Source organism: Ictalurus punctatus, chromosome 21 (assembly GCF_001660625.3).
Source record: "Ictalurus punctatus breed USDA103 chromosome 21, Coco_2.0, whole genome shotgun sequence".
In the NCBI taxonomy this organism is placed as follows: domain Eukaryota; kingdom Metazoa; phylum Chordata; class Actinopteri; order Siluriformes; family Ictaluridae; genus Ictalurus; species Ictalurus punctatus.
In genome coordinates this window covers 7,361,107-7,382,722 of record NC_030436.2, presented here as the reverse complement: position 1 = coordinate 7,382,722, position 21,616 = coordinate 7,361,107, and the positions used below count along the sequence as shown (strand labels likewise).

The 21,616-nt window shown below is 39.2% G+C and overlaps 1 protein-coding gene across 2 annotated transcripts in view; it reads left to right on the top strand.

Annotated features, from left to right (window-relative positions):
• arhgef3 (Rho guanine nucleotide exchange factor (GEF) 3) overlaps window positions 1-21,616 on the top strand; it is a 93,526-nt gene that overhangs the window by 26,627 nt on the left and 45,283 nt on the right. Inside the window, exons 1-2 of one of the 2 annotated variants that reach the window (XM_017450291.3) lie at window positions 10,830-11,021; window positions 13,956-14,018. In XM_017450291.3, the coding sequence (XP_017305780.1) occupies window positions 10,989-11,021; window positions 13,956-14,018 (96 nt within the window). In that variant the 5' untranslated portion in view covers window positions 10,830-10,988. Of the gene's footprint in view, window positions 1-10,829; window positions 11,022-13,955; window positions 14,019-21,616 lie in introns of those variants that run through there. The other variant, XM_017450290.3, reaches the window with a different exon arrangement.

The following is a 21,616-nucleotide window of genomic DNA, read 5'->3' as shown; positions in this document are numbered from 1 at the left end:
GTGGTTGCTGATAAAGAATGAATGAATCACTGGGGTACATCCGTGTGGTGTTGGTGCCTCAGAGCTCCACATTTGGGGTTCGGTCTCAGGTTCCTGTTTGTGCTCAGTATCACAAGTTCTACCATGTCCATGTAGGGTTTTTTCAGGATCTCTCCCACCTTCTTTCACCCAAAAACATACCAGATTGCATTGTTTGGTTCAGTGTAAAAGTTGTTTTTGAAACCGAGAACTGATCTTTGGTCCATTTGAAAATAGTCAGGGATTTATTTAACTGAATGTATAGATGACTTGATTGATTCGTCTTGGCATGGTGATTGGCAGGGAAAACTTATGCTCTGCAAATGACGTGGTAGTATTGTTTAAAAACACCAAATAAAGCATTTAAACACAAGTGGTGGATTGTGATGGACTGGTGTCCCGTCCTGGTTTGCTCTCAGTGTTCCTGGGATAGACTCTGGGTCCACTGAACCACTGGATATAGTGTTTACTAATGGTGAATATGAATAAATTTTAAAAATTGTCGATCATTCTGCTATTTTTGGTATGAATAGCATTTCTGTTTGATTCAAAGGCAAGTATGTGATGCTTGAGACACAACCCTAAGTTTTACAGTCCCCTCCGAAACTATTCGAACGGCCAGGCAAATACATTTGTTTTTGCTGTAGACTGAAGACATTTATCTGGGTTTGAGATCAAAAGATGAATATGAGAAGAGAACTTTTTTATTTTTTTATTTCCTGGTATTTATATCTAGATGTGTTAAACGAAATGGAACATAGCACATTTTGTATCAGATCTCACAATTTGTAGGTGAGCAAACATTTTGGAGCATGTGACTGAGAGGTGTTTCTCGTTACCCAGGTGTGTCTTGCTAGATTGATTTGTTTAAACAATAAATAGTTCTGAACAGCTCCTCTTGGTTTTAGCCTTCAGTTTCACCTGAGAAGACTGCATTTGTTGTTAAAAAGGATAAGCCAACACGAAGATCAGAGAGTTGTCTGTGGGAGAAAAGCAAGCCATTTTGAAGTTTAGAGAAGAGAGAAAGTCAATCAGAGGCACTGCACAAACACTGGGAGTAGCCAGTACAACAATTTGGAATGTACTGAAAAAGAAAGAAACCACCGGTGTACTAAGCAACAGACACCGAATGGGTAGGCCAAGGAAAACAAATGAATTGGCCTTGCCCTAATAGTTTCAGAGGGGACTTTACATTTGACATGTAGCTTTATGGCAGAAGTAAAGAAACAGTTACGGACACCAGACATGTCTTGGCAGTTCCCTTAAATATTCATTCTCCCAGTTTGAGACTGTCAGAGTTGCCACACCAAAAAATTAGTGTGGTGTAGAGTACAGAAAGGCTATTTTAAAAAACAATCCCACCTTTGACTTGGATGAAGACTGCATTGTCATCTGGGTACTCATTAGTTTTCAGTACTTTTTGTAGCTCAGAAGATAATGGGAGTGCTATGCTGGCTGCTTTCTCCAAATTAGATAGAGAGTGGAGCGACTTGGACCTGCGCCTGAAGTTTTGATTGAATTGCTGTGCTGCTGGTGCCAGGTTATGACTTAGTATCTGAAAGAGCAAAGGTAGATTTAAACGCTGCTTGTGGTTCTGTAGTTAGAAATCAAATTAGGTCATCGCTTTATGTAAGGACAGCGATTTACTAAAAGTGTAAAGAATGCCTGTGTAATAAGAGGTTTTTCTAAGATAAGCGAGAAGGAAATGAGAGGTCTGGCTTCCAATACATCAAAATAACCACGAGGATTAACGCTGATGCACGGAAATGTTTATTCTAGGAAAGCTCAAGAAAGACACATTGCTAGATTTACAAGATAAGAGAGCTGTCTAGAGAGAAAGCACGATTTAAACCACTTTCTTGGCTTCGGTGTTTAATGCTGTAGCAGTTTTATCAATGTTGTCCCTTTTGTTCTTCTCTGTCATGCACAAGGTCTTGTATATATTGATTTTGTGGAACTGAATATGGCATTACTGTCTAATGATGATAACTTTGGGTTATTGCGATGCTTAAGGATTATGCAATCCCGGGAATTATTTATTTATATATTTTTGCAGATGGGAAGAAGACCCAGTCAACGCTGTGAATATTTTCTAAATCATATCTATACATCAGGTAAAGAAGTCAACTTTAAGGGCGTTTTCACATTTGAACTTATTCTTCCTGAGCTCAGTATGAGTGTGAAAACGTGGTTTTTAACCAAAAAAAAAAACAAAACAATTGTCTAGTCACCTGGTTCTGAAAACAGACCTCAAGGCCCCCAGACTGTCTATAATTTCTCTAGCCATGTGTTGTCAGTTGGGATAGAACAAATGTGTGGACAGTCTGGTGGGTCTTGAAGAGAGGTTTGAGAGCGACTGTACTGGGTTTTGGTTTTGCTGACCACTGGTGGAGCGCCCCCCTCTCCCCTCCCCCCATTATTACTGTTATTCCCGCTTAACCCAATGATATCAGATCAGCATTTAATGTTGTCATGTTTCAAACCCGGCTGTACTTCACTCCCTCTACAAATCGCTCTGACGTCCTCTGGCGTGCTTCGCTGCCTCCACAGACACACAGTCTGCTGCCTATAGCTGCCAACATAAACATGCCCAGGGCCTGGCACCTCACACCCTGAACACTGGTGAACGAGCAGAACCTGACCGTAGCAGTGGGAGCTCTTCAGCTGCTGCCAAATGAGGAATCGTAACATGCAGGGGAAGCCTCTCTGTCTTCCGCTGGGTTTATCGAGTCGATCCTGAAATTAAACACAACCTCCAAAGTCCAAGTTAGTTTTACATTCTGTAATACCACTTCAGACGTCTATTATAAATGTTACATCCATACGTGAGGTCTACAGTACACTCGGACAGTTGTGTTGGATTTCTCTGAAGTGGAGCTAACGAAATGAGTTTCCACTGTCACATGATGCTCTTAAAAATAAAGTTTAATTTTAGAGCTGTAAAGGGTTTTTCAGTTGTTCCTCTGGGGTACTCTAAATGTGTGACATGTAAGGTAGGTGGAACATTTTGTTCCACTTCTTCCTGAAACGTAGTAGGTTTAAAGAAGATATAGCTTCGCCCCCTTCTGTGGTGTTTTCTTGATTAACTGTTCTGGAGAGATTATTCATAGTGAAATGAAAATAGTAATTTTAATTCAAAACGTAAATGCTAAAAAAACAACTCTATTCCCTTGTAGCATCTTTCCGTAAAGGTTCTAAGTTGAGCCCTAGACCGGAGTGTTTTCCCTGTTCGAAATTGCTCCAAATAGCATGCTTTTAAGACACTACGAACCCTTAACCAACCCTTGAAGAATCCTTGAAGGGATTTTTTTTATCCTAAGAGTGTAATTCTGTTACATTAGCAGCCAACACAAGATTAGCGTTCTTTTCCTTGTGAGATTGATTTTGTTCTGGGAATTTCCCAAAATTATTTCATGACGTTTGTGGGGGGAAAAACCTAGTATTTTAAATAACATTAAAAGAATGTATAAACGGATGAGCTTGCCGGCTGCAAACAAACGTTCCTCATAGGTTTCTTACACGTGGTGTTTTGGGAGATGCAAATGCTGATGCGAAATTTGTATTTTGAATCCAAATCAAATTCCACCAGCCAACTAAAATGATTAATTCCACTCAAATTCTGACTGCGCAGCTGGACTACAAGGTGAGCGAGTCCTCGGGCACATTTATATAAGGCCATATTTCAAAGAATTTATAATGGAGGACCGAAATGGCAGTTGTCTCGGTGTATCATCATGGCGACTTGTAGGAACATGTAGAAAGTATTTCTGTAGATGTCAACAGGGCTGGTATGAGTCTCCTGGCAGAACTCGGTCCCCCCTTAAGCATATTTGCCCTGTTTACATTTTTCCACAATGTTTTTAATCACATTTGACAAATGTCAGCCGGAGATGTATCATTTCAAAGGGACGGCTTCAAACACTATCAGTGCCCCCATTAGCATAGAGCATTTACGGCACTGTGCTCTGTTTATGCTTGAAATAACACCTTATCAGAATGACTTCATCATGCTTCTGGCCCATGAAATTAAAATCGGTGTTTTAAAGCTTTTTGGACGGGTCTGTTGGGGTTCTAGACAAAAAGAAGACCGTATATGGAAAAAAATGTCTATTGATCTTTTCATTTCTGTGAAATAGTATAATTATTTTTGACAATTTAGCCTTTACTCCTCCAATTTGCGTGGACAGTTGCAGCAAGATGAGCCTGAACCATGAGTCATTCATGTAATTGTGGTTGTGCTGCTTCCTGTATGTTGTTCTCATAAACAACCCCTTACGTACTAAAAAGATGGTTGACGTTTATACATATGTGTGTCTGCGCTCATTATATCTGTTCGTGTCAGTACAGTTTTATTGTACTACCTTGTGTTGATTGGCAGTCTTTTCCTTTAAACAAGCCACGGCCTGGTACCAATATGAGGCGTGGTGGCTGGATGTCTATGCTCAAGGATAAAGAACATGATAAATTGGCAGTGAATAATCCTACACCATTGAAAACGAATTGTATTAAAAGCTGTGTCAGCCTCCTTCATCAGGAGGTGAAGTGTATCATGAACACTGCTGGCTATGAAAATCCATCACCCCCTTTGACAGACTCCCTGCCCGACTTCTGTTATCAAATGTAACGCGTCAACATTCAGAATGAAATCATGGCTCTCAAGCTGTTTCATTAATGAAATGCTGGTAGGTCACTTCCTGGTCTATTTCCTGCCCTCAGATTTAACAGTAACAGTTAGAACATCACATTTGATGTGTTAGTGTCAGGATTTCACCCCTGTAGTTCAAACTCTCATCCAATCCATTTGTGAAATTCCACCACTAGCACACGGGTTTGGCTAATTGCTGCTGAATTAATTTAAATCAGATGTGCTGCTGGTGGAATTTTACAAACAAAATAAATAAAATAGCCTGGCTGCCTTGTGGTGAGGTTTTTGGGGAGGGGTCACTTTTTGGAGACCTGCAAACAAAACAAAACAAAACCATGGTTACTTTTTTGCGTAATAATGTTAAGTTGCACTTATTCCAATGTTAAATAGTGAAATGCATATGACTACACATATTCTCCTTAGTCCCACTCAGAGAGTGTTCCAAGCAGAAGCTGTTTAGACAGCTAAGGACCCCAACTATCAAGAGAACCAATATGAAAACCTTTTGGTTTTAAAGATTGCAGGTGTGACCTAAAACAGAAAAGTAGTTGGAGGCTCTTTCTGGTGAATCAATTCGGCTGCTGCAAACCATCATTCCTACTACTATAAGAGTAGATTGATGAGAGCAAAGAAAAGAAAAACAGACTGTCATGGCATTGAGTGGAAGCTAATTGTTAGACCAAGAGGATGAGTTGACACACTGGAGTTCACACACGAGTTTAGAATGAGGTTTAACAATGAGCCCTTGTTTGACTGGTAAGTTTATGTTAAAGTGTCCATGTCAATAACACGAGAGTACATGATTAAAAACTAAAATGACATTCTTTAAAACATTCCCGAAGAGTGCTTTGCCAGCATTTTATGAGGCAAGAATGCATTTAATATGTCTGTAAGGGCTCGAGAAAGCAAGATTTTACGAGTCGAATATGTGACCGTGTTTACTTTAAAAAAAATTCTATACACAATCCAGTCTCTTAGCTTCTACACAACCCCGCTTTTGAGGAGTAGCTACATGTAAGTCCTCACCCTTCTTTTACCCCGGCGCTCTTTTATCTGGGGTCCTTCTCTGAGCTTTCCTCAGCCAGGAACTGTTAATCAGCTTTTCTGCCCCCAGTCAAGCACAACACAGGTCTTATTTGTCTTAGCGTGATTCAAACCAACACACCATCGTCTTGATGCTGGTTTACGTTGGCCACTTGACCTCGATCATATCGGCTAGATCTCGGGCAAAGAAAAAGTTCTTTCACTGATGCTTACTTGAAGATTTGTTTGGATTTGCAAGAAGGGATAAATGAAAAGATCTGCTAAATATTTTGGTAAAAGTGGTCCAAACGGGTTTATACAGTAATACTGCTGGTTTATTCTGTATTTTAAACGTCTTAAAGCTTTTCAGATCTGAGAAAATATGTGGATAGTCTAAACATATGAAGAAAACATTCTGTAAATTCTCAGAATATCTCGGACCGACTTTTAAATCGTTTAGTCACATGTTCAATATCCAAAATCTTGGCATCAACCCAAGACCTCTTTTTCGTCTCAACAGATGGCCGATCAGCGGTAAGATTAGTTCGGTCTGGAGCTTTGTAAGCTTTGGTTTCCTTTCTCCTGATCAGAACAGTTCTTGGCGGGAGTCTCTCTCACGTGAGAGCTGTAACAGGCAGTCCCAGAACCTGCTGTTCCATCTGATCCTACATGAACATCAACAATCCAATCCTCCTGTCTGGCTTTCCATCAAAAGCGAGACCACTTTGTCATCTGTGTTGTGAACGAACAGCCATGTTGCTGCAACTGGTATGGAATTAGTGCTATCTTTAACAAAGGCCGGCGCTGGAGATAAGGCCAGTCGAAACCTCTGAATATTCGAAACACCATAACAAATCATGATTTTCTTTGCCAGCATTTCATGTGCGCACTTGCTGGAGTCTAAGGCAGATGAAAAAGAAGAGTCGTCCCTGACAGAATTTGAATTACTTGCTCTGTAGTGGAAAGTTAAACCGAATACCTTTGAACTGAAATAAACTCGACAAGCGCGGTTCTGTGAAGGCTTATTTGCATCTTATGAATGCATTAAAAAGTTATATTTTTTGACTTGATTATCTTTGGATAGATTCCCTTTCAAAAACTCGAACCATCAAAAATCAGATCTGACTCGGAATACGTGCAGATTCTGAGAGTAATGCTTGAAAAGAGGTTTGTTATCATAATGAAATGCGGATTTTGTTTTCCATGGAAGATTCACCTCGTATGAACCTTGCCATTAGTGCACTGTGAGCGAGTCCCATGTTAAATTTAGGGAGTATAATTTTTTCCAGTGGACCCCAATGCACTGCAAGGCATAGTGAAAGACTATGAAGCCAGTCAGACAAAACACATTTGTAGAAACCATAAGCAAGCACGAGATGTTTTGTTGTTCAGTTATTTATCCATGTCGGCCATGTTGCTTGCGATATCAAACTTGAAAAGGCAAACTGTACCTCTCCTTGTCGCTTCGATGGTACCTTCAAGGGTATATTTTACTTGCATGCATTGTACATTTTTAAAGTTTTAATTTACTCCTTAAGGTGTAATTATGTACCTTAAATGATTATAGAGGTAAACTATATTCACGTACTAAAGGTACAAAAGATGTACCATTTGGGTACCATCATCATCTTCTCTGAGGTTGATGACTAACTTCAAAACAATGCACCAATGCACTGATTTGCGCCTTTTACGCGAAGTGTAACTATGTTCTTTTTTTTCAAACCGATCATAACCATACATCACCCACCAGACACTGGGGCATCACACTGTTTCTCCCAGGCTTCCAGTTCAGGTATCATATTACAACTTATGATGGCTAGATTGGCTTTGTTATCAGAGTTTAGAAAGGATACGAAGACCTGCATCTACTTTCCGTCACTCGACGTCTTTCTTTCATCCATCTTCTCGTATCCCCAGGACATGCTGTTTGTGTTTGAAAACAGAGGCAGCGTGGGTAGATTGTTGATGCCTCCACACCTGGAAACGATTGCATGGCCCCCAATCACACGATAATTGGCTAAGTGAAACAATGTAGATTTCATGTGGAATACAACCAAAGATGCCAAGATGGCTGCCATATGGAATTGTGGAGTAGTTGCAAATGGACCCTTAGGGCATCGCTTTTTTATTGTGTTCAGAAACAAAATGATGAAAATTTTAAATGGGGTAAATATGGGGTCGGGTTGCACGATGTGACAAATAAACCATTTGGCAGTCATGGTCGAGGTAGTCTCAGCGTCCTGTGGCTATGGAGTGTCTTATACATCTTATATATCTTTTGTACGCTTAGCTGGCGACGGGCTTCGGAATTATTGGTTACACCCTGATTGGCTTGCCATACCTCAGAATATAAGCATTTCAGAGCAAAACTGCACCAGTTTTGTTTGAAACAGTTAGTGGTGCATAAGCGTTGTTGTTTCTAGGGTTTGTTCAAAACAGAAGGCCTTATTGCCTTGCTGATAATGCTGTCTCATATGTAAGTTGCCTTATAAGGCAGCGCTTTGAAAGCTATAAAGGTAACTGTAAGGAAAACGATTGAAACTTCAAATCCACATACATGCGTATATCCGCACATTGCCAGATTATCAACATACGCTAACATGAGGAGCTGGGGCAATGTAATTATTACTGGCGTGTTACCCATCATTCATTTTATTATGGCATTTATGCATCTGGAAAGGTCGTGCGCCTATTCCAGGGAACTCTGGGCACAAGGCAGGGGACATCTCTGGACAAGGTGTCAACCCATCACAGGGCACAGTCGCACACACGTTCACACATCACCTACAATTTGGAAATGCTAATCAGCCTAAAACACATGTCTTTGGACGGGGGGAGGAATTTGAACTCACACCCCCAGAGGTGCGAGGCTAACGTGCTAACTAAACCACCGTGACCTCCCGTATACTTTCACATTCATGCATTGTATTCAATTCTCAATTCATGTGGCCACAGCACTGTGTATATAATCATGCAGTTGCAGGTCAGGAGCTTCAGTTAATGTTCACATCGAACATCAGAATGAGGGGGAAATGGGATGTGATCTCAGTCATTGTTTCTAACAGATGGCTAGTTTGAGTATTTCAGAAACTGCTAATCACCTGAGATTTTGGAGTTTGCACAGAATCGTGCGATAAACAAAAAACATCCAGCAGGTGGCAGTTATGCAGGCAAAAGCACCTTGTGAAAGGCTACGGTAACTCAAATAACGACTTTTCCAAACATAGTGAGCAGAAAAGCATCTTGTAGGTGGTCCTTGACTACATTTAGTGACGAAGAGTACTAGAGTGAGGAGTGACCGCTAGAAACCCATTATGTGAGACTGAGGTGCAGTGTACTACGATGGCAGTGTAAGCTCCTGCCTTGTTCCTCTTGGTGGTAGTTCAGACAAAGATGAAGCATTGATAAAGATGCTTTTTTTAGATCAAGCTTATAGAAGATTATTTTGAATTTTTCTCCAGTAGACTACCCCAGCCTTGTCTAAAATCTCACCAGTAAGTCATTTGATATTGAAATGGGATGTTAAGATGTTGCACATAAACATATCATATCCCAGTGATGATGTCTGCAGGAAAATAATTCCTATTTAACATTCAAATCTACCTCACTTAAATGTATTTACCAGAACAGAACCATTTTTTTTTTGTTCTGCATATGCATTACCTGTCACGAGAAGTGATGACAAGCATCTCCACAGGCAATTCCCGAGCTACATGTGACTGTCAGCAGGCTGTAATAAGTATTCAGAATGTGCAGCTCATCTCTGTGCTCATGCTGGCTTTCAGAGGTTATTACCCTCTGCACCTCTGCAGGTTTCAACCAACAGAAACATGTTTTGACTAAGAACTGTTCCATTTCCCCGCTGGCTTAGTTTGTACTTTTTTTTGCATACACAGTCCTCCTCCACCTACTGATGATGATGATGATGATGATGATGATGATGATGATATTTTTGTGTCTTAACATGGCAGATAGACTGAAATTCTGCCCTGCAGATGAACTAAAGTTAAAAATGTGGTTTTTAACCAGAGCACTGACTCTGACTGTGAACTGCTTCATTCACACCTGCCATGAAGATTCACAGGTTTTCAAGGGGGCAACAAATGACTAGCCACTAGCTTGTTGTAGTGACTGCTTCATTTGAACGAGTCCTAATTCGTGTGTACGTTCATGCGTACAGCTGATGATCAGATCAATCTCTGGACCGCCCTTATGCAGGAAGTGCTAACAGGAAGTCAGTTTGTTTCCAGGAAGTGTGTTTCACAGGGATTTCCCTGTTTCCTGTTCTCACAAACCCAAGCAAAAACAAATGTGTTCAACAGGAACATTTTAGTTGTGGTTTATTTGGAATTACGTATAGGGTAACCTGAGATAATTCAAACTTAATAATAATAATAATAATAATAATAATAATAATAATTATTATTATTATTATTATTATTATTATTCATTTATAAAAATATTTTAATTTAAAAAATTATGTATTTGTCCTTTTTACTTCATTTTCTCCCAATTTGGACATTTAGCTTTTCACACTATCTCCTTTATCACATAGTAAACAGTGAGGGTTGTTTTTATTTATTTGTTTGTTTTTAAATATAGCAATTTTAATCACTTTACAAAGGAAGTATACTAAAGAAAATAGGAAATAAATGTAATAATAAAAATAATTATTTAAATTAAGAGATCGATTTTTATATATATATATATATATATATATATATATATATATATATATATATATATATATATATATATATATATATATATATATATATATATATAAGTGATAATACATAAAATCTAAACTTTCTGTGTGTGTGTGTATATATTATTTACATTTATTTGACATAAATTGACCAGTACTTCAGGTCGGTGTTATCTGTGATGCCAAGTATTGGATACAAATTGAATGTGCAAATCATAACAAATAAAATATATTTTAAATAAAACAAAGGCTTGCATCCCAAATTTACTACTGACCAACCAGTTTCAGGATGGCTTTTTCTGGCCAGAGAGCTCTTTGACGCCACTCACCCTTCGACAAACAAAACCGGTAAGGTTGTCTGAGAGCATGGCTCTACCCCGATATAGCAGCTTCCCCTCGCGCACATCCTGTTTGCTGCGCACAGGGCCCGTCTCCTTTGTGTTCTCTCAGACACCCTCTCAGACACACTCCTGCCTCACTGTGTACTGGGCTGGCTGATGGGTGACGGCTGCGCTGGATTTAAGACTCGGTGTCTGTGGAAATACGGTGACTTTGTGGTGATTTTTGCAGTGAGGAACATTGTACTAGTTCCTGATGATGGGGTGCTGTCTTTTTGTGAATCACAAGGTGAGTGTGGACTCACTGCATCACTATGATATGAGTTAGTAATGAGTTTAGTGATTTAATACATACTATTACAGATGCTGAACTGCTAGTTCATTTTCAAAAAGATATTAGTTTCTCTCATCTTTAATTGCAGTGTAGGGTGGGGAGGGGGCGGGGTTCTGCTGAGGTTTCTGAGCGATCCTGCTGTCTGTGGAGCTGAAGAATAAAACACATGACCTAATTATAAGTGAACAGCATCATGTTTCATTCATAGCAGGGATGTTTAGCAGAATTATTTTTTTTTTATATAGAACAATAAAAAAAAGAACAATTTTCTATTTTACAATTTTAACATGCTCGATACAGATGAGGATTGTGTGGAAGTCTGATATTTTTCATTTTGATGTGACTTTATGATGCGGAAAGCTAATTCTCTCATTTTCCTCATGCGTATTTTGGCGGCTTTGGATGAAAAAGAGATCTGGATGATATCCCCCCCCCCCCCCCCCCCCCCCCCCCCCCCCCGCTTCCCCCTCACTGAAACTTTCATGCATAGCATCTCGTTTTATTTACACGTCAACGCAACAAATTATGTGATAGGCTCCTCCTCACAGAACACGCAATTAAAAAGACATTACATGCACATTTTAAATCCAAAACATTTGATTTCTTTGATTACATATATATATATATATTTTTTTACAAAATGTACCTGTAATCTGATTACATTGCTGTTTGACGTAACTGTAACGGATTACAGTTACCAGTTTATTGTATCCTGATTATGTAACGTTTTCACATGTTACGCCCCGATCCTGGTAACACACAAGTCCGGGGAAGAAGAAACCCAGAACCTGGTGCCATCTTTACAAAGTGGTAACAGCACTGGTATGTTGTTTTTTTAAACATCATGACTGGTTTGTTATTTTTTGCAAAAACCAAAAGATAACCTACTGGAAAGATATTTCCTAGATTTCCTTTTCCACTTTTCACAAAGACTTATGTTTATGGAAGATCCACGTCCCATTAAAATCGCAGGAGTCCCATTAGTTGACTTTAAACCCCAAGTCATTTACAGTTTGAATCCATCTGGTCCTGATAAAACGGAGGTAAATGAGCGTTAAAAGGCTGTGGGAGGTGACCTGTATATGCGCTCGATTGCGGAGGCTTCTTGAAACTGATCCCTGGGAGCAGTGCCACATCCCTCAAGCTCTTTGGAGGAATGCGTGTTTGTCTAAATGGAAGTTGTTCATTAGGGTTGAGCCTCCGCAGCCCCTCTTGATTCCAGTCTTCCAGTCTTTCCCTCTGGCTAGAGAATTTGGCTGCTGTATTTGAGTGCTTGTGTGCGAGCTACCGGTGGGTGGCAAGGGAAGAGCTGGGAATCACAACGACGCTTTTGGGCATAGCCTACGCAGATGCGTAACAGCAGAAAGTCATCAACCAAATATTGACTCCAAAGGATGCGCAGGAACGGGACGTGTTTTTACAGACCGTCCGCGTTTTAATCGGCTCTCATCATTTCACACCTGCAGTGTGACTTGGCGTGAGCTCACAAGGCTGGAATGTGTTTTGTTTCGTTTTTAACCCACCTGGAAGTGTATGACTGTTGTTCATCCAATGTGTTCTTGAGCAAGACTGAATGGTAGTGTGGCTTTACGTTTCAGTTCACTCTCACTTGTGTTGAGTAACCAATGATTCTCTGCAACATGCACAGGTTAACGGTTTTGGTTCACGGTTCTTTGACAACGGTCGTCCCCCAAAACCGCCAGTGGTTTCATTTTGAGTATTTTTTTTTTTCAGTATGGAAATGGTGAGCGTGCAGCATGGTACATGCAGCCTTGCAGCTTGAATCAAAGCGAACCATTTCCTGTCTTATGTAGGTAAAAGAGAAGAAGTGAACCGACCTTTCCCTTATCGCATGCCCTGATCTTTACAGCCTATAGACGTTGATAATGTCATGAACTTTGCAAACCCAACACTAAGATGTCTGCTTACAATGCGTCCATGTTGTTATTGGATTCCAAATACACAATCATGGATTTCCTGGAATTATGCTTGAAGTCCAGCTCCTACAGTCCATACCTGTGAAATGTATGCCACCAGGGTTGCATTTAGGTCAGAACTACTTAACCGGCTTTTCCTTGCTTCACGTGCGCCATTGTTTTTCTCCTCAGGCTGACCTCGGCGTAGCTGTTTGGCTCGAGCGGTAGCAGGATGCCGGAATTGAGCTCTATTCAGAGGCTGGTTGTCATGGAGAATAAACAGTTAAGGAGCAACAATAACAATAGATCCTTGTACTGTTCAAAATCCCAAGAAAAGGAAAACAGCGGATGGTATCAATTTAAATAAACGGCCCTATTAACGATCGGAATCGCAACTGGTTTCGAATCCGTCCTGATGGGGGGTCTTTAAAAACGGTGGGCAGTCGTTAAAATTTACAGTCAGCGCTTACCACAAATACGTCATGGTTCTGACAAGGCCCGAGTTGCCCAATGTTCCACTAGTATCCAATCTGTACATATTTATTTAAAGCTTTATGAGCACAATGTACTTTGTCGGTTGGTATGAATTGAAACCAAATGTGCAATTTTCTCAAGTACGTCCTGAGACATGTTTGTGTCTTTTGGAATGCGTCTTTCTTTCCCGGTTTATTCATAATCAATACTCATCAGCTTTTTCATTTATGCAAACTCCTGTTACATAACAATGAATTGTGGGTAAGCATTTAAAAGGCAAACACATCGAGTGAGTGATCTCTTGTTGTAAATACTACTAAAAATCTGAAATCTGCCTCGGTTCGTGCTTCATATGTGGGCGGATGTCACCAACGTCCATCAGGATAAATGTTATTGTGTGTTTGTCAGAGAAGAACATAATCACAGGTCTACATTCAAGCATTTTTGAATTTGGGTAGTATATAATGTTGGTACTCTTTTCTTGTCTGGTCTTTTACAGAAAAAGAGGAAGCAAAGGAAAAGAGATGTGGACTCGCTCAGTCTCTGCAGTCTGGACATCAATGTAAGTCTGAACAGTGCTCTTTTTGACGCATATTAATCGGGGTATTATTTGTGAGTGAGACGCTGACACTTACAGAAACAGAAAAATTCCACCACTGCGCTGTGAATTCTCGATTCTGTTGGTCAGACACGGGTCTTGGAGTAGTTGCGGCTGCAAATCACAGGTTTATATCTATGTCCTCCTTCCAATACATTAGCTTCTCGTTTCTATAGTAACAGCTAACTCACGTTGTCGAGAGCGCAACTGTTTACACCGTAGCTGTTATAATGTAAGTGATAATGGGAACCAAATTGTTTTGTGGATGTTCCACAACTGTAACTATAAATGGATAAAAATGATGATGTTTTTGTTTAATGAATAAGTAATGGTTAGAGTTGGCACACCGTTGTGGTGTAAGAGGAAGAAAAGACTTGCTGTTTTTTAGAAAATAATCAAAGGGGTAATCACAGCACCCTGTCTCACAGTTGAGACTGAATAAAATTCTGAAAGGGAATTAAATTCAATTAAGATGAGATTTCATTCTGTTTTTGTAGAAAAATCTGATGTGGAGTTTTAACTCGTGGATGAATACCGTATTTAATTTATTCATTAGAATTTACCTACTGGTTCTTTTTAACCGTCTACTGCATAAATTATTACATTTACATAAATTTTTTTTATGGATTTTTATTGCTTGAATTAGCTTAAAAAAAAGGGGGGTAGTTGGTAAATTGTTGCCGTATGGCAGCAATGTGCAGTGGTGGAAAGTATCATATAGTCAAAAATAACACAAAGTGTGTGAGATTACAGTCCCACTTACTGCATTTTCCAGAGTGTAAGTTGCACTTCTAGAAAGGAATTACAGTTGTAAAAAGTATGTGGATGGATAGTAAGTTAGGACGTACTCGCACTAGGCCCGGTTGCCTTGTACCGTGCCCAAGCACGATTGTCCCCCCTCTCTCACTGGCCTGCACTCACATTGCACTTAATGTCCCGGGCCTGAGCGTGCTTACGTCACTGGATGTTAAGCGCTCTCGCACAGCACACTGGAGTCCATCATTGTAATGTCACTTACTTTGTGGTTTATTTGGAGTCGTTCGGGGTTCAGTGACACACGGCCCTCTCACATGCCTTATAGATTGCCTAATAGGTTTATCACATACGCAGCGTAGCGATCTTCCATTAATCGTGCTTCACGTATTAGAGGATTTTTACGGAGTTAGCTGAGGCTGAGAGAGGAATTTGCAGCTCTCTGACTACAATTCCCGCTCATCAATAAAGTGAGAACCAGTCTCGTTATAAACCCAAATGTTCTCGAATGAATTGAAACGTTCCGTGCTCGGCCACGGTTCGCGATCACACTACACGTGTACTGTGCCCGAGTCCACCTCTTCAAGCGGGCCTGGGCACGGTACAGATCGCCTTGTGTGTGTACACCCTTCATTTTTTGTTATGTCCGAGTTAAAGCCCCTTTTTCCAGTTACATAGGAAAATAGTAGTTTTGTTTTATGGACAATAAAATTCGCATAGATTACATTTAAATTCTCATGAACTCACTGACCTTCTCATGTGTTGATCATAAGTGCCTTATGTTTTCACCTTCACACACTGCTTTCTCCAGTCCGTGGGATATTATGAAGCTCAGGAAGGCTGTAGAAAGAAAATATAGAGTGCTATTAGTCGTCCACTCTATATCCTGCACAAATTGACTTCCAGCACTTCAGCTATTAAGCGACATATGTCGAGTCTGATTTTCCAAAAGGTCAGGCAATTTGCAAGGCGGCTACTTTTCCTGTCTATTGTGCCAAGGCTGTTTACTAAATGGCACATAAATGTAGAGTATTCATAGTGTCATATCATTATATATATATTAATGGCAACTGTGTTAGGTTCTTGCACTTTGAGCGTTGGACTGCATTGAGAATTAATATGCAACTACACAGCTACCATGAAGAAAACTGATATATATCATGTTCATAGTACCGGCTTAGAAAGTTCTCCGGAATGATTTATTTTAACTCTTGAGTTACCAATGAGTTTTTCACAAACTGACCTGTGTGTGTACTCTGCATGAAGTAGTTTAGCAAAGTGAATCCAAGAATTCAAACCAAGTATGGTGACTGATTTTATTAACAGTCTGTATGTCTCTCTTTCCGTATATTGCTCTATCCAACTTTCATTTATCGATCTCTGTCAGTCTATCAGTCTGTCTGTTTGCCTGGCTATCTATCTATCTATCTATCTATCTATCTATCTATCTATCTATCTATTTATCTATCTTATGTCTGTATTTCTATCTATCTATCTAGACATCTGTCGCACATTCTATCTCTCTATGTATCTATCTATCTATCTATCTATCTTATGTTTGTATTTCTATCTATCTATCTATCTATCTATCTATCTATCTATCTATCCATCTCACATTCTTTCTATCTATGTATCTATGTATCGTATGTTTGTATTTCTATCTATCTATCTATCTATCTATCTATCCATCTCACATTCTATCTATCTATCTATCTATGTATCGTATGTTTGTATTTCTATCTATCTATCTATCTATCTATCTATCTATCTATCCATCTATCTATCTAGTTTGTATTTCTATCTATCTATCTCACATTCTATCTATCTATTTATCTATTTATCAATCTGTCAGTCTATCTGTTTATCTGTATCTATTAATCTATCTTATGTCTGTATTTCTATCTATCTCTCTATCTATCTCTATATATCTATTTATCTATGTTATGTTTGTATGTCTATCTATCTATCTATCTATTTATCGATCTGTCAGTCTATCTGTTTATCTGTATCTATTAATCTATCTAATGTCTGTATTCTTTCTTTCTATCTATCTACAGTATCACACTTTCCATCACATTAGTATGAATTACTCCTGCAGTGTCAGCTTCATGTCGGTTACGTCCTGGATGTTTTATTGCTTTGGATAAATTTTACAGCGGTTACTTTACAGCTTGATGGTGATGAATTTAGATTAGCAGCAATTGGAATAATGATGTCCTTGTTTAAGTTCCATGCTCACTCTTGCGTCTTATTGCCAGTGGTTACATACATCCTTATGGTTTCACAGACATTCAGTGAGGTCCCCCTCCTCGTCCCTCCACACACAGACACACACTTTTCCAGCCTGCATAGACAATAATGGACACAATGTGATGGCTGACAAATGGGCTTGAAAATGAGAAATAGACAGCCTTGAACTCATGGCTGTCTTTAAGAGCACATTGAGCATGCCCATGCCCCAACACAAATGCTTTTGGAATCTACTTCAAGGCTTTTTTCCCCCCACTCCGACTCTCTTGGTAAGTGCCGAAGCTTGAGGTTGGTAGGTTATTTTCGGTGGAATTACTTTTCCGAGTGAGCTCATAAGGTTGGGAGAGAGTTCAGTGTCATGATGAGTGCATGGATGTGGGATGTGACCGTCTATTGTTTTCATGTTACTGCTCTCCTCCTTTACCGGTATGGATGACTCGTTTAATAAATTTAGTACTGAAACTCCTCTAACAACATGGTCATGATTCATCAAACTTTTTTGTGTTTTTTTTTTTCCTTTCTTTCTTTCTTTTCCTTGGGTTGTAACCATCTATTGTATCTTGACACAATAGGGATAGCCAGTAGTAAAAATAAAAATGAAAGAGAGGTTTCAGACTTTTACATCACGATGACCTGAACTGAATAATGTTCAGATGGATGAGGGGGAAAAAAAACAAACAGTAAATGTACTTGCAAATGTTTTAATAATGAACTGCGGGTTTAGATTGGTGCCAAAAGTCTTAAAAAGATCAGCAAACAAAATATTTATAAAGTATTTAGATCAAACGTAATGAAAAAATAAATATATAGCCTAATTTGGGCCACTCTTTTTTTTTATTTTCTTCTTTTTTTTTTGGCCCCCCATTTATTTATTTAATTATTTTTTTTTATTCATTACATAAAACTTTTATTAGTTACTTTACTTTCTCTCCTCTAAGGACAGCACATATCACTAATGATGATTCAGATCATTGTATCTACTATGTTTGTCACGGGTGGGACCACGACATCTGTGAGCTAGCATGTGCACGTCCACAAACACGGAAGCATCAAATTGATCGAAGTTTCATATTTCTGTTAGTGAAATAAGACTATAAGAGACCATAGTTATGAAACTTTCTGTTCACTTAGATGGCTAACAAGCTGTTTGTTAGTTTTATTTAGGTTACCAATGGTTATATAATGCAATATGTGCAGATAGCTATAAATCCGGGCGAGTGATATGACCTGCTCAGTTCAGATCGTTCTGCCATGTAGGCCCATATGCCGCGGTTCATTGATTGGTTCGTAGTTAAAGGTTAAAGGTCTCGTTGCCCCAAATCCCAGCTGATCAATGGTGTGAATGACTTATTCGACATCTTCTCATCCTGTGAAAAATGGGGCTGTAGCTCAGATTGTGTCTCTTTGTACAAGTTTAGCCAGTCACTAACCAACACACCACCACCACCACATGTGGTGCACTTGTATCTTAAAAATGATCAATTCAGCAATTAATGTATCTCATTTCAAGAGTAAATATTTTTTCTGTCTTCTTTGGACCAAAATTAGCATTCTTTCAATGCTTGAGCAATAGAACTATCTTGAGGTGTAAATCTCTTAAGACTGAATGCTGACGTGACTTGTGGCCAAAAACATTATGTTGAATGTTACTATTTTCATATCGTCATTTATATCGTTACCTCAAAAAATACCTTGAAGTATTGCGATATAGTTTTAAGTCTATACGTCCCTCGCGCTCGTTTTTAATGGCTCTGCTCACCGACACTGCTCTGTGCATCAGGTTAGCCACCCTCACGTGCTTTATTAAAGGTACGGTTTAAACGTAATGTATTGTTTTATCAGATTACTTGTAATGTAGGAAAAGCTGTCGACATTTTCAGTTTGCTTTGATCATGAAATGAAATAAAAAAAGGTCATCGCCTGTGCATTATCGCATACTCTAGGCTAACTTAACATGGTTTTGGATATTAATATCAGAGCATTTTTACAAGTAGCTGAGCACTTGGTGTGTACCCGATCTCAGTATAGGTCTCGATGCATCAGTTTTTATTAGTATCATGAATTCCTACTGACTCAACCTTAAGCCACATTGCACACTAAATGAGCATCATCTGCTCTGAGGAACAAACACCAAACTCTGGTATGAGTTCACCCTATTTCCATGACAGTAAAAGTACCTGTGTAGTCAGACTTCTTTAGCTGTGCCCAAGGCTGAGCGGAGGTGAGCTCTGACTCAGGGGGGAGGAAGGAGCACAGCCACGTGCTTGTTTCGCATGTGTTCAGCTGGATTAGTGACTTGCCGTAAAGCACAATGTGGAGCCTTGCTGATATTGATAAAGCCCTTTTTACTGCTGGCAAACCCAAGCGGAAAAGTGGGCCAGCGCTGTTGTTTCTCACATGGCCACTTGTGGACCCACCAATAAAGGAAACAAGATATCAATCGCTATTGTTGGCCTATTACAAATGCACGTCAAGCAGCTGGAGCAGCTATCGGTGCATTCATCATGCCAGATTGGTCTGGTAATTTAATTACAAGAGATGAGACAGATGCATGTAAATGCCTTCTGAAATCATGCCTAAGACAACGCTGGCACACGCGGGGAAAAATGGTTTGTTTTGAAAGATCTTATTGCTGACATTTTTCTTGGAACTACGAGTGTTTCCTGCGTACTTTGGTAATTACTATTAATCATAGCTACTGTTATTATGGAAATGAATGTATTAGTATTAAAAATAAGGGAAATGTGCATGGAAACTGGAGGTCAATATGCAGAACAGCTGTTGGACTGTACCACAGCTCTGCCTGCAATAAAGCCAAAGGTCAAAGGGTCATTAAACAGGCTCCCACCTGCAGCACTGCCAGCCGTGCTGAATTTCATCTTCCACACTCGACTTGGCCACAAAATAAAATAAAAAAAAAATTTTAAAAACAAAAAGCCCGCTTCCTTTGTTGAGTTCTTCCATTAAATATTCTCAGGTGTCTTTCAGCCACATCTGGAGGTCTTGTGTGAACTGAGGACAGAAGGAAAAGACTGAAAAACCCAAGCACGCAGGCTATGTAGTAGGAGATGTGTAATACACATATCTGCAGATTTGATCGCAATCAGGGATCGGCTGTTTTTGCAGGTGATAAAGTTTAGTTCTTGGACAAGGGATTAGACACTAATTAGTTGTTCTGATATCATAATTTCGTACTCAATGTATTTAAACCAGAGTTAGGGATATTTATCTAAATCAGGTTGTCCTGCCAAATCATTTACCTTCAAATGGTCTATATATGGTTCTTTTCTATTCAGACTGTCACCTGTAATTAATCTCAGAATCTGTGGGGGGGGGGGGGGGGGGGTTATTTCTTTTTCATTTTAGAACTTGCACTGCATCTGTTTCGCTGGGCTGGATAATGCTGATTTTCTATTTTTATTTGGTTTCTTTTTTTTTTTTTTTTTTTTTTTTTTTTTTTTATAAAGCAACCGTTTCATGTTTTTCTGCTTTATCATCCTCTGGGGTTTAACCTGGCTTTAACCATGACCAAAAGCCTTCACTTCTAATTAAATTCACATCAGATCGTAGGAGGCCTGTTTTTTTTTTTTTTTTTTTTTTAAGTGACTTGCATGATCTTATGTTCTTTCTGTGGAGCTCAGTCACTGCCAGATAGAGCAGTGTCACACTGTGTCAGATTAATGGCTACTCTAAATGGCTGTAATTGTACAGGGACAGCGATTTAACGGAAATAACACATCAGAATGGCATGCGTATTTAAAATCTAAATGCAGCCGGAATTAACTAGGTGAGAAATAACTGTGACTAAAATAGGATTTTGTTTATCCCCAGAGATTATGACTATTTATGCGCAATTAAGACTATTTATAATGTGCAGTGGGATGTTAGCCTCTAAAACAGTCCTGGCAGAGTGTAGTTAACATTAACATTAAGTGGAAATTTAGACCAACCACAGTTTAGGAGTCACAGTTCACTTCAGGAGAGCTTATTCACAATGAATACTTAGTAAATTACAATTTTATTTTATTTATTTTACATTGTATTGCTGCACCATACCTCAATATGTTACGGAACTTCTACACAAGTATTACTCATTGAAATTTTCCAGCTGCTCTTTGGAGGTGCGACGTCCATGTTTTTCCAAGTATTTGTACAATATTTCTTATTGGAGAATGTCGTATTACGACTGGATTAGTTTAACACGGGGAGGTTTGGAAATGCAATTATCTGTGTTTTAATTTTCTGAGATTTCAGTCGCAGAATCCGTTGTGTTGGTTATTTCTACAGACTGGAAAGATTAAGCCATCTTTTACTTACTGTAATAACTCTGCATAATATATACAGTAGTGCTTGAAATAGAATTTTCTATATTTCTGCATAAATATGACTTATTAGTCCTAAAAGTCGACAACAAGGACCCAATTAAACAAGCGAGACAAAAATGTTATACTTGGTCATTTATTTGTTGAGGTAAATGATCCAATATTGCATATCTGTGAGTGGCAAAAGTATATGAACCCCTAAGATTAACAGTTAATTAAGGTGAATTTGGAGTCGGG